At 37.5% G+C, this 14,427-nt stretch overlaps 1 protein-coding gene across 1 annotated transcript in view; it reads left to right on the forward strand.

The window, feature by feature from the left end:
- The window catches only part of SGCE (sarcoglycan epsilon), a 68,660-nt gene that overhangs the window by 2,610 nt on the left and 51,623 nt on the right, over positions 1–14,427 (forward strand). The window contains 1 exon segment of the mRNA XM_079931586.1: positions 13,753–13,860. Within this exon segment, the coding sequence (XP_079787712.1) occupies positions 13,753–13,860 (108 nt within the window).

Raw genomic sequence — 14,427 nt, forward strand, 5'->3', positions numbered from 1 at the left:
AGATAAGTAGTTTTGATAAAACTTTTTAATCTAAAGCAGCAAAACAATGTTAAACATAAAAACAAAAATACAATGTTAATAGATAAATACTTGAGATAACATGTTACCTAAAACAACAAAACTACACCCCCCAACTTAATAGACAGGAATTTAAAACACTTTCTTGACATTTGATATCATGAGTGAATTTTGGAGTTTCTCAGATATTTGTTCCCAATGTTGTTGGTTTCTTACCCGTTTTGCACACGATTACACGCAAAGCAAAAAGAGGTGCTAATGTGCATTATATACTTTATCAAATAATAACTGGGCATTGCATCTGAACATTTTAATCCATTTTTATGAGAATTTCCTGTGGATCTATGAAGCTGTTGATTTACCACCTGTATTTTAACTTCTAGTGTAGTGGGAAAATTGTATTTAAAAACAAAGTGGGATTTTCACTTGTCAAATAATAGCTAGAGTTTCTAATTGGACGTTTTATTTATTTAAGACAATTTGCCATGTATCTGTGAAGCTGTTGATTTGCCTTATATGTTCAGCTTAATTTCTTGGGTGGTGGGAAAATTGTATTCCAAAACAATAAGGTTGAATTTTCACTTGTCAAATAATAACTGGACTTTCTAGTCGGACATTTTATCTATTTTAGATGACAGTTTGCTGTGGCTCTATGAATCTGCTGATTTACCACATGCATTTGACTTACCTTTTAGTATATTAGGAAAAATTCATTTCTAAGCAAAGTAAAATTTTCAGCTGTCAAATATTAACTGGACTTAGTACTTGATCATTTTATCCATTTATTATAAGAGTTTGCCATAAATCCAAAAACTGTTGCTTTACCTCATATATTTAGTTTAAATTCTAGTATGGTGGGCAAATTGTTTTTCTAAGCAAAGCGGAATTTTCACTTGTCTCTCAGACATTGAAAATTAGCAAGGGACAGTGAGAAAATCGATGAGAAAGAAAAGTAACACGTATCCAGTTTCTAGCACTGGTTTTCACTGATAAAAACCATGCTCCAAACAAAGTGTTGAAGCATTGAAGAAACCCTGACATGTTAAAAAATTCTCAATCTGATATACAGATTGGTTGGTATTGTAATAAGTGCAATATTTATGGATCACATTTTCTCCAAAATAACCAGCTACTCTGTTTCTTTTTCTTTTTTACTAACCCTCCACGCTTACTCTATCTGATCCCTTTTCTTAAAACTTACCGTTAAGTCAGTTCTAAACACCGAAGTGTAAATTCTATTGTTGGTCTTATTTCCTACTCTTAGTGTAAAAAAGGACTGTAAGTGAATAGATGACATGGGTTTATGTGTCCGTTAGAGATTCTTGGTCTGGAGCTCTGTTTAAGTCCAGAGCTTCACAGAAGTATTAACATTGTGATTTTTTTCTTTCTATCCTTTCCAATCCCTCCATCAGAGACAGAGAGACAGGCATGATAGAAAGACAGATACACATGGGTAGGCAGATAGACAGACGGACAAACATGGACAGATAGACAGACACTTGGGCACACACACACATGCATGACATCCAGGCTTTTTCTAAACTTTAGGATCCAGTTCTCCAGTTTGCTATCTCCCTGATTTCTAAAAATATTAAGCCAAAAGCATCAGTGCATAATTCAGAAAAGGAAGCTGGTGTTTCTAAAGATCAACAAGTATTTTTCAGGTTGGTAGAATCAGATAGAGTCTCAATGCTCTTAAAGTTGTTCCACATGAACTGCTTCCGAACTGCTTCCAAGCAAAATTCTGTCTAAGCAAAATTCAGTTTTTTTAAACAATGTAACTATAGTAAAGACAGTATTGAATAAAAAACAATCTCCACCATCTGACACTAGAAGAAACATTTCCACTGATGTTCCTTCCCTTCTAGTCTTTGTTCCATGTGCATATATATTTTTACATGACTATAATTTTAATATGTGTAGATTTTTTACACTTTGCTTTGAAAGATAAGTGAATCTTGCTTTCAGCTAAGCATTTGTCAAGGCTTTAGGATGCTCTTGTGTGTGAGATGCTGTGTTAGACTAGCAGGATTGCTTTGTGAGCATGAGGCAGGCTGAGCCAGTACCCACCAGGTGTGGGGTTTACTGGGTTTGGGTCTGGGAGTGGTCCCTCGTGAAGGATCACAAGTCTTTGCCCTAGGTCTTCTCTTTTTCAGCATTTTTATGGATAACTGTGATGAAGATCTAAGAGGCTTGCTTTAAAATCCATGGTTGACTTGAAAAAAGGTTAACTGTTACAAATAGATAACAGAATTTAGAGTTAACAAGGTTTAAGTAGGCTGTAGTGCTATTCAAAAATATATTTTATAGCAGTAAATGCATCATAATTCATTGGTGTGTAAGGAAGGAGGTGACTTTACATGGTGGCAGTTTTTGAGGAAAAGGACAGTTAGTATGAACTGGTGGCATAACATGGCTACAAAAATATCAAATTTAGATTCCGATAATAGTGTAGTGTCCATATGTCACAAAAATTAACAGTACCCTGCTCTAATTAACCACATCTGTAGTATTGTGTCCATTTCTGGCTGTCACGTTTAAAGAGAGACATTGACAAAGTAGACAACTTCCAGAACAGTCTGTGGGGATGGTGAGGGGTCTGGCAATCCTGTCATAGGAGGTATCCTCCAAGGGTCTGGAAATGTTTCGCTTGAAGACTAAAAGTAGACGTAAACTCTCTTCTGTCTGCTTCAGAAAGCACATCTAGCTGCAGTGGGTGAAAGGTAGAGATGGATTTCAACTTGAGACCTTTCTAACAGTGCAGCTCAGGAAGGGAATCAACTTAACACCTTTACTTGGTCTCTTATTTTAAAGTATCAGAAATATTTACCTTTCTTGTAATGAATATTTAATTTGAAGGCCATAATAACATTTTAGTGTAGGATAGCAAAGATACTTGTGATGGAAACATTTTATTTTTTCTGATCAACTATCTAAAAAGAATAGTCCTATGTGTTGCAGGTTGATTTCTTACAACTTGAAAATAGCTGCAACAGGACATTTTAACACATTCTTTCCTCCCTTCTCATTTCATTTCAAACATGAAAATCTGTAGAAGTAAAGCTGTTTCCCCCCCTGCAAATTATCCTGGCTTTAACTTGCTTCCTAGAGTTGTTCCTTTCCTAGTGTTTCTTGCTTGCTGAGAACGGGCTTCTCGGGCAGAGTGGCTGCAGATGCCTTGGGGGGCGCCCTGGGTTAAGGGGGAGTGGACCGCTGCTGGGCAGCTGAGACCTCAGCTGCTGGAGCCTCTTACTCAGGGGAAATGTGGAGCCATTCTCCCTTCTGCAGTCCCCGCCCCCCCCTTATATGTCCTTGCAATACTTAACAGTTACAATTTTTAGCTTTTCAATAGAAAATAAAACCTTTCAATCAAAAGTAGCTGCTGCCCCTGTGCTCTTTTAACTTCTCTTCCTTTCAAGTTAGCCTCGTTTCTGACTGCCAGTCTTAGTGTTTCAAACACGTCTTGGGACAGATTTTTCTTTCCTCGTCATCTGCCTATTGATTGTTTATTTTGATTATCATCTCTAACTTTGAAAATGTGATTGCTCAAAATTAACTTGTGGAGTATGCACACAGGACCCCACTTCTAAGAACTGATAACCTGTAACACATCTGACTCCATAGCAACGATTTTTATGCCCCTGACCCTTGGAAACTAAGACTCCGATGAGAAATGTGAAGAAAGAAGAGAACATTCTTCAGTCATCTTTTTAAACCAACTTTTTCCTGCCTCTTTTACTCCTGCCTATTCTCCCCACACCCAGAACTTTCTCCTCCACTCAAATTGTTAGGTCAGATATATGGGCAAGCTAACCTTGACTATGTGAAGTGTATTTTTAATGTTGAACAAGTTTCTCCTCTTCTTATTTTCTCTATCTTTTATAAAAGTGTCGTGCACTTTTGTGGGATAGTAGTAATACACCGGGCAACTTGTGATGGCTGGGTTCCCAGTTGTTGAAGATGCCACAGGCGTTCCTGAGCTAAGCTCATGTTTCCGAGAGAGAAATGCTCAGCGATGAGCGCTGGCTTGTCAGCGCTCACGCACCTGATCTGCGGGCGGCTACTTGCAATTCCTTGAATGCAATACTCGCTCCTCTGCTCCTGGGTTTGGGAAGCAAATGATCTCCAACGTTTAAAATTTAAAACTTCAAGAAGTTATCTTAGGAAATAAACAGGTAGCCTTGAAACATGAGTTGCTGTGCTTATTAATGTTCTATTCTTGCAAAAATCAACATATTAGTAAAGCTGAAGTGCTGTTTTCTTCTTGGGTCACTTTGGTAAAATTCTTATTTTTCGTGTCTTCATCTAAGAATTTCTATGCCCTCTTTATGCGATCGCGGTTTAAATGTGTCTTATCACTTAAAAAGCGCTCGTCTTTAGCACGTCTCATTTTCTACTTAATTGCCTTGGACTAATCAGATTTTTTAGACCAGCTCTTTGGCATTCTGTACCACGGGAATCGCCACGGCATCTGTTGTGACACGGAAGGCAGACTTTTTCTCTTCTGACAAATGAAGCCGCTCGTTTCAAAAATGTTTAGGAGTTAGGCAGCTCCAGTGTAAATTCTTTCCCATTCTTTAGCTTTTCACTCATTCATCTGGTCACCACTTTGATTATCATGGAGATTTGGGGTTCACTGTGAATTTGAAAGAAGAGAGCGCAGTTAATTTTCCTATAGCAGTTAAAGTGAAATATTTTAGTTCCTGATTTCTTCAGCAATAGACATAGAAGTAAAGTTGATTTTTTTACTTTGGAATGCAGAAGAAGAAAAAATTAGCCCCATGGTTTTTTTTTTTTTTTTTCCTCCTTAGCAAATTGGTGTTTTCTCACTGTGCGGTAAAATGTCTGTGGCTCTTCTGTCCTATGAAAGAGTTAAATCAGTGTAGCACCTTTAACATCTTTCATTTTTTTGTAGTTATAGAATTGATTCTAATCAAAGGCCAGTACTGCAGAAGTGGAAACAGAACAGGTTGCTACATGTGCTTATCAAAATTTGAAATGTATGTTATTTTTTGTCTAGCCGTTTAAATTCTAGTTTAGTTTACAAATATACTCCTTTAAGTGATGAAAAATAAAAATATAAGGACGTTTGTTGTAGGATTGATAGTAATAATGAAAAACTAGAAAAAAAATTGGGTCATCTTACTAACTAATACTTTTTTCATTCATTTATTTTTTGAGTATTGACTGGTTTTGAGACTGTGTTAGATGCTGGGGAATACACTTTCCCAGCCGTTAGGGAAGTTTTACATTAGCGGGGTTGACAAAGATTAATCAATTAATCACACATATAAATGTGCCCTCAGAACTATGGTAAGTGCTACAAACACTAGTAGAATTTCTAAGCAGGGGATTTGGCCAGACGGGGATTAAGGAAGGCTTCTCTGAGTAGGTACTCAGATCTGAAGGATGAGTAAACGTTAAGAGAGGTGAAGAGGAAAGGTATATTTGAGGTCAAAGGAAGAGCTCTGTAGAGGCCCTGGGGCAGGTTGCCCTGGCAAATAGAAGGTGTTGGAAAAAGTCCAGTGATGTTGGAGCCGGGAGGGAAGGGGAACTACAATATGAAAGGAGGCTAGATAGGGGGTCAGGGAGCAAATTTTACCGGGTCTGTTAGACTGCCTTAAAGAGTGTAATCTTCATCCTAAAACCAACGGGAAGTCTTTGGAGGGGTTTAAGCAGGACTTGATCAAATTTGCATTTCAAAAAGAGCACTTTGGCGGCATTGTGATGAAAGGATTGGAGGGGTCAGAATAGAAGCGGTAGTTCGAAGGCTACTTTACTAACCCAGAATAGAGATGATGACCTCCAGGCTGGGGTGGTGACGGGGAAATGAAGATAGGAGGGATATCTTGAGGGGTAAACAGCAATCGGAGTGGGTTGTGGATTGACATTGGGGTGGAGAGTGACAGGAAATATCAAGCATGATTTCTAGATTTCTGTTGTATTCATGAGAATTAATGGTGATACCATGCTTCTGATGAAGAATGCCCGAAGAGGACCAAACTTTAAGGGAAAGATCAGGAGTCCTAGTTTGGACAGGCTGAGTTTGAGGTGATGATAAATAAATTATGATTGAGCCACACAGCATGAAGCTTTGCAGTCTTAAAATGTGATATCATGTAAACACGTTCAAGATATATGCTAAGGGAGAAAGTGTGATCACATTATGTAAAGAAAAGCATGGTGTATGTGTGTGTTTATATGTGTATGTGTATAAACGTACGTTTGCATATGCATAGAATATGGAAAGATGCAGGGATTATTAAGAGTGGGTACCCTCTGCAGTGGCATTAGGAGGATGGCATTGGAGGGGACTTTTATATTTTATACCCTCCTGGTTATACTATTTGAATGTATTACAATGAAAATGTGTGGCTTCTATAATAAAGAAAAATAATGACTGTTTCAAGTAAAGACCCATTAGTATATTATTGTTATATTTTTTATTTTGAGCAGAATTTTTTCCTACAGTTTTGCTTCCCTAACCCAGTAGCTCTTAACCACTTTGCCTTTTAATCCTTTCCCACTAGATTGCACTATTAGGCTAGATTTCCCCGTCTGCACAGTATTTTGTATTCTAACTTTCGCTAATTTTATTAATTTCAAAAAAGTCCAACATTTTGCAGATGAGGACATTAAATTGTAATGGTGCGTGTAACTACTGCATATATTATGTATCCCATTTTCAAGGGTCCCACTGGTGCTCCTTATGCATCTAGTGTTTCTCAGATAGAATATAGATAGTACCATTTCCGGGCAGTGAAAACCCAGTACGTGCCTTGGTTGGGCTATTTGAGCAAAGGTGTAAAACTCCAAAGAGAAGTGGATAACCCTCCCTTCTCCATGAACTATTCTATCAAACCAACACTTTTTTTTATCAGACATTTAATGTTTCATCCAGTTTTGATATGTGTAATGCAAAGTCGAATCTTGTGTCCATGCAGTTTTTGCTTTTGTTGCATTATTTCCTCAGAATAAATACCTAAGAGTTTGTGAGAGTCAGAGAGTACAGATATCAATATAACTTGCTTCTTTTTATTTTATTTTAATTTTTTAACATCTTTATTGGAGTATACCTGCTTTACAATGGTGTGTTAGTTTCTGCTTTATAACAAAGTGAATTAGCTATACATATACATATGTTCCCAGATCTCCTCCCTCTTGCGTCTCCCTCCCTCCCACCCTTCCTATCCCACCCCTCTAGGTGGTCACAAAGCACCGAGCTCATCTCCCTGTGCTATGCGGCTGCTTCCCACTAGCTAACTATTTTACGTTTGGTAGTGTATATATGTCCATGCCACCCTCTCACTTCGTCCCAGCTTACCCTTCCCCCCGGCCCCCGTATCCTCAATTATAACTTGCTTCTTATCACACCTGGCTTTTGCAGCTCTCAACCAGTCTGCCTTGGCCGGTACTGGGAATGAAGACTTGCTAAGCTGCCATCTTCTTAGCCCTGTGAAATTTGGGGTGGTTGGAGCCCCTGGGCTTCTCCTTCCGCTGGTGAGCAGCCTCTAGCATTTACTCCACTCTGCCATACAAATATCATTTTTCATGTGTCTCATGACTGTGAAGAAAAAAAAAAAAAAGAGTGCTATATTCTATAATGCCAACTGTAGTGACAATAGTTTTTCCATTTGAACATCTATTTTTTAAAAAAAAAACACATTTAAAGAAATCTAAAATTTCCTTCATATCAAGTGAAGAGTAAATGTAATAATAGCTTATATTTTTTGAGAACATCATTGTGTGCTAAGCACTCTTCTAAGGGTTTTAAGTGTATTATCTCATTTAATATTCACAATGCCTCTATGAAGTGGGCACTGTTCTGGCCCTACCAGATGAGTAAACTGAGGTACAGAGACATTGAATAACTCGCCCAGTGGAGAAAAACTGGGGTTTTGAACCCAGGGACTCTGTCTCCAGAGATGCTGATTTAAACCCTACCTTTCTGTGCTCCCAATTTTTATTTCACTCTAAAGTCTAAAATCTTACCTAGCTTGTGCTAAAATTATAAAATTCTAATAACTTTAAATTATATTAATTACTTAACGTTCTGCCCCGCCAGGCTCTTCTGTTTTAACAAAGTGTAGAGGCTTCTCATTCTGGCATTTTCAGTTTGAAGTCTTGCTATTACACTTTTCTTAGGAATATTTGTTTCTGACTCCCTTTGAGGTTGGGGTGGACAGTTCTCAGCAAAGCCATTTTTTTCTCCATAGGTTCCAACTAACCTTTTAGCTTTCCTCTTTTAATGAATTGTGTGTGTGTGTGTGTACATACGTACATAACACATAGGATTAATTCTCATGGGCATTGCCTCCTTGCTAGCTGTTTCTTAGCCAGCAGTCAGGGAAAACTTATTTTTTTCTAGAAAGAAAAGTAAGTTGAAGAGGACCTACTAGTAATAATAATAATATCTCAAATTACTTAAGAAATATACAGTTCACAGAGTGCTTTCCCATTTAACCATTTGGGGATCGTATGGATGAGTAGATAACGGGGACTTTGAAGTCAATCAAGAAATGGGTTCAAAATCCAACTCTGCTACTTACTAAACATAATGACCTGGGATAAGCTACATAATTTCCTAAGACTTCTTATCCTCATTGTAAAATGGAAGTAATAATACCTGTTTCACATAGTGATGATGTAAGGATTAGAATAGTTATGTATAAAACCTTCAGTGCCTTGTACTTAGCACTCAAAACTTGGTAGCTAATGATAATGTCAGCTAACATTTTTAGAGAGAAAAATATAAAAACAAGATTTCAGCATAAGAGACAATTTTAAAAGTATTAAGGATAGTTGCATAGAAAAGGGAAGAGAAAATGTAGAGGGCAAGGGAGAGACATAATGACATGGGGAATGATAAGAGAAGGGAAGAGATGTAGGCGACATGAGCTGTCTATCCTATTTATGAAAACGAAGTCTTTGTCCCCTTTGAGTGAAATAGGAAAAGAGACAGATGAAACAGAGAACAAGAGAAAGACTTGACAGTTTGGTTCTAAGGTGAGTGTGTTAATCAGATTATATTTCATCTGGCATATTCTGCTATTTACTTGGACAGTGATGTCAGACTAAATTATTATTTATTATTTCTATCCCTTGACATTTTGATTAGCTCATCAGCAATCAGTCACTATTCACAGCTCTTCAATTGCTTTTATTAAATAGCAAACCCTTCCTCACTAAGTCAGCAAATTATTCAGGTTTGGGAGAGTCATGTCTCTTCAGAGAGTGTTTGCCCCAGGCCAGATGAGATGCAGTCATGCTGCTACAAGACTCCGCATGAATCATGGAACCTTAAGACAAACTTTAAGGATTGAATGGTTTCTAGGGAATTTAAGGGCATGCCAGTCACCATTGGATTAATTCAGGCTTTGATGAGTTTTGAGAGGGAGCATTGAGGAATTGGTTAAATTGTATACCATGCTATGCTAGCTAATTGTGTGACTGTCTTCTTAGTCTGGGCTCTGTAAACACAAGATTCATATTATTCTTTGCTTTTGTGTTTATGAATTAGAGCAAAACTCATATCCAGGTACAAATGTAGCATAGATTATCATGAACCCAATGAGCACAGTGGAGTTCTTTCAGGATTTCTGAGGATGGTCCGTTATCTTTGGAAGGAGTCCAAGAATCAGTCTATACAGGCTGACTTTATTTTTTTACACACTAGATTTAATCTTGAAAAGTAATGTATAGAGTAAATAGTTTCAAAAATTGAGTCATGTTTTCCCATCCTAAGGAAATTTGTTCTCACAGAAAAAAAATGGTGTGCTCCTTTTCTAATGAAAATTAAACTTATTAAAATACTACCTTTTTTTCCCCAATGAGTATTCTGCATTTGTCAATGTACAGATTACAATAATTTTCTTTACAAGAAGTTAGCTAAGTGGATCCATGATCTTGGACACACAGTGAAAAATAGATATTTCAGTGTTACTGAGATTTCTCCCTCAAGGTGTGGGACTTGAATGTTTAAGCAGACACATTATCCGTGGTGTTGTGTCTTGCCTTTATTGACATTGTCTGGTGAGTAGAGCAGTAAAAAGGTGTCTTTTTATTTAGACTTATTGGACTGTGGTCTCCTGTGGTCGAAGTAGGACTTTAGAGGGATCAATATAAACTTAAAAAAATTGAATATGCTCAAAGCAATGCCAGCCTTAAAACAGAGCTATATCTGTGAGATGTGTTTAAACTATTTTACCCTGCCTCTGTTTTTTAACAACTGAGGCACCAATCACATTTGTCTTTTGAATTTTGAAATTCTTGTCTGTAAAAGCCAAGTAGGCTGCACTTACACAGGACCTGGAAAGCATGAGCAATGATACGTTGGTTCACCCGGCAAGGATGTGCAGTGACATTAAATCTTATGGGTTAGTGAGGTTCTAAAAGCCAGAGTATAAGGCAAAAAATTCCGTAGACTTAAGTTACCCTAGTAAATCCTTTAAATTACCTATGAAGTACATTATGTGTAGTTTTGTGTGTATAACTGAACAATAATTCTTATGCACGGCATGGTCTGAGAACCACTGGGCTAGAATAAAGGAAGGAACAAAAGGGGTGCTCTCTGGACACCCAAGCCCTTCTTTCTTTATGGTAACTCCCCAATCCATGGAAAAGTAGAGGATTCTGAAGCGTGCCTGCTTGCCTGCTTGCCTGCAGGGTTTACTCCATTCTGCTGTTCGATGAAGCCTCTATAACCTTCAGACATGTTAACAGATCTCTTGGTTTTGTATGGATTGAACTAGACAGTCTGCATGAAAGCACCTTGCTCAGGACCAGGTGATGTGATGGATTTAAATGTAAATGTTGCTTGTCAGGTCCACATATATACATTGTTTTTTGAAGAGTTGTAGAGAAGAATTTGGCCACTTGCTTCCTGTCTTTCTAGGTTGAGATTTCCCACTGTACAGCAGTGACTTTCATGTTCTTGCAAATTGGCTGCATCTGTGGGCCAGTTGGGGATAAGAGAGAGTAAAGTTTTCAGTTGTAAGGTTAGCCCTACGTTTGTCACATTTGATGTGACTTGGTTGAATATCCTATATACCCTTGGGTTCTGTAGGTCTTCTGTTGGTCTTCTAGAGTTCGTATTTGTGTGTGAGAATCACCTGATGAAACTGTGTAACCCGCCTACCTAGATTCTCCATGGTGGAGTCATGAATATGTGTTTTAAATTTTTTTATTTTGTAGTTTTTGGGGTGTGTGAGAATATGTATTTTTAGAGAGCTGCCCAGGGGATTCTTATGTAACTAGCATGTTGCCTTTGGAACCCAGCAATTAGGAAAACCCTTGGAGGTGGGATATTTTGCCACAAGAGACCATGAACATTTCCGATCCATTTCAGCTTAAATTATTTAGGAAATGACTACTGTATTCTTCATCTAGATTTAAAAGGACATAACTTCAGTTCTTAGGTGAATCAACCATTTATTAGGTGAATCAGCCATAAGATTGGTCTTTTAGTAGATATAAAATTAGTATACTTAGGTTTACATAATTTAAAAATTCAATACCAACCAACTCATTTATTCACTTGGGGTGCTAAGGCCTTTGATTTCCACTCCCAGGTATCACTGAAATGATCACCTGAGGTTTTGTTTGATGGTTTATTTTTAATAACTTGGGTTTTGAGTTGTATTCTTTTTTTCATTTTGGAAGGGGACTTGGTATTTCTCATAATTTAGTTTAAGTTTAGAATTTTACTCAGAATTCAGTTTGAGAAGGAAATAACCATTTCACCTCTGATTTACTAGGGTGAGGAGCTCTTTCAACATTAGGTGTCCTGTACCCCAACAAGTGTTTTCTCTCTTCACTTGTCCTTACTCTCTGATTCATGAAGTATTTTCTTTGTATGCTTGTATAAAGCATATATGTTTTGTATATGCTGTACAATATACAAATACATGTATATTGTATGTTTCTGCTTGGTCCCACCCATTCTAGTTTTTCTGGGATTGTGTCTCATCATTTATGTTCCTTTTCATTACACCTAGTCTCTTTCTCTCTCCTTATGTCTTTTCCTCAGCTTATAAACAAAATTTGTTTCCCTACGTGAAAATAAACAATCTTTTTCTCTACCTTGCTGCTCCTCAGTCTGCCATATCATCTTATCTCTTTGCCTCCCTATTCTGGCCAGTGTTCTTAAAAGATTAACTCTGTTTGTTGCATCTACGTCTTGGCCTTTTGCTGTCTGGCTTCTACTCTTACCACTTTATTGGAACTCCACTTTCAAGGAGTCACCAATAACTTCTCCCCTTTCACGTCTAGCAATCTTTTCTGAGCTCTCATCCGCTTTGACCTTTTTGCAGTAAGTGAGGATGTTGATCACACTCTCCTTTTTGACAACTCTTCCGTTGACATATGTATATGACACTTCAGGCTCAGTGGTCCAACCTCTCTGACCGCCTTGTCTCTTATTTCTTTGCTGAATTATCCTCTGGTTTTTGCTATGTAAATGTATTTATTAACATGTTCTTCTGCCTTTGTTGTCCCTCCCACTTTTCGTGCATTCCTTCTTGCTATATATTTCAACCCCGGGAGCTAGGACAGAACTACGGGGTACACCCTGGGGGATTTGGGAACTGAGCTGAACTCAAAGGGAACATATCTGAGATGGCTAGAGGAAGGGAGAATGAGATGGTGACCCAATGTTGTAGTTAGGAAAATGGTACCCAAATATCAAGTCTGGAAGATAAGGATGAAAAATGGGAGAGTAAGCAGTAAGATTGGTAGTTTGGATGATTGGAAATAGTATAGGCAAATAGGTCAAGAATGTGAATGTGTATCTTCTCCAGATCATTTTGTTCCTGACAGTCTAATGCGTGTTACCTGAGAGCATGATCTCTTTAAGGAATTGCACTGGGGCTTTGGCTTCAGTAATCATTTCTCTGGTGATGAACTTCAAATCTGCATCCAAAGCTTGCCTTAGATTCTCCTGTGAACCAGAGCTCTATTTCCATCTTCTTCTTAGGTGGTTTCACCTGGATATCCAACTGGTACCCCACATTTAACATATCCCCAAATACATTTGTCATCTTTCTACTGAAATGGACTCTTTTTTGGCATTCCTAATACATCACTGTTCTGTGTCATCCTGGGTCAAAACTTCAAAGCCATTATTCTTTTTTTAGCCCACATCCAGCAATTTGAGAAGTACTGTCAGTATTCTCTCCCATGATGTCTTGTAACTGGCCCCACCTTTACTCTTCCTTTCTTCAACCCCTGATTATGGGCTGACTGCTACTCTACACTCCAGAGATAACCCCCTATTTAGTATCCACTGACCCTGATTCTGTTCATTGCTGCCAGTGTAATGTTTCCAAAACTCAACTGTAAATTTCAAAGACGTTTTAAACTTACCACAACATTCCAAGCTGGGGAAAATTGCTTCCCCTCTCAGTGCTATTGTAGCAGCTATGCTTTCTACCACTGTGTGTATATGTGTAATTGCTATGCGTATACACTATATTATACATTATATATATATTTTGGTACATGAATTATCAACCCCTATAGATTGTAAGCTCCTTGGAGGGCAGGAACTGTGTCTTTACTTTGTATCCCCATATATTCCTTGTATTGACATGCAACAGATATTTATTGAATGGAATTAAACAGCTCACTGGGGCTGGAAGGAATCTGATACCAGTTAATACGTAGTAGGTGATTTGTGATAGTCATTTTAATTTGACATTAATTTCATTTTTTGTGCATTTGTTTTATTCTGAAAAGCGTTTTTGTTAAGCTGTGCTGATGGCATAAGTGGAACAGTTAACTGGAAGACCAAACAGGCCAACAATTTTATTGTCAGCAGAAAAATGACTGCTGGGAAGAAAGATGGTGAGTTTAGGTTGTAAATCTAAATCCTTTTGGGGAGTCAGTTAAATGTCCGCTTCCAATAGTCCTTTTGCTTTTTTAGTCATGTGTGGACTTTTTTTTTTTTTGATAAGTCAGTCTGAAAAAAATCAAATTTTGTTTTCCTAATCTTCTAAAGCTTCTGATCCTCTGTGTTCTTAATCCATTATTCTCCAAGTTTTTTTCCTTTGCTGTAGTTTTCCCTTTTTTTTAACCAAAAATAATTCTTGTTTTTAACCTATTGTTGCCCCTTATCCAGTCACTAGCTTGCCACTTACGAAAATTGTCCCAGTGTGGTTATTATAACAATTTACTTATAACATTGAAAAACATTAAGAAGTACATTTAACATAAATCGTTTAAAAACAGTATTTACATAACCTTAGAAAAATGGTCATAAAATATTTTGGCTAGTTGTGGATGATTTTTTGAATGATTTTTGTTGCAAAACCAAATTGGTATGTTTGCTGTTAACTAATTAGATGGCATTTGTTTTCTATGGAAAAGATAGCCTGACCCTTGAATGATTGATTGTCCTTCTAAATTTTTCTT

Source organism: Stenella coeruleoalba (assembly GCF_951394435.1).
Source record: "Stenella coeruleoalba genome assembly, chromosome: 9".
Taxonomy (NCBI): domain Eukaryota; kingdom Metazoa; phylum Chordata; class Mammalia; order Artiodactyla; family Delphinidae; genus Stenella; species Stenella coeruleoalba.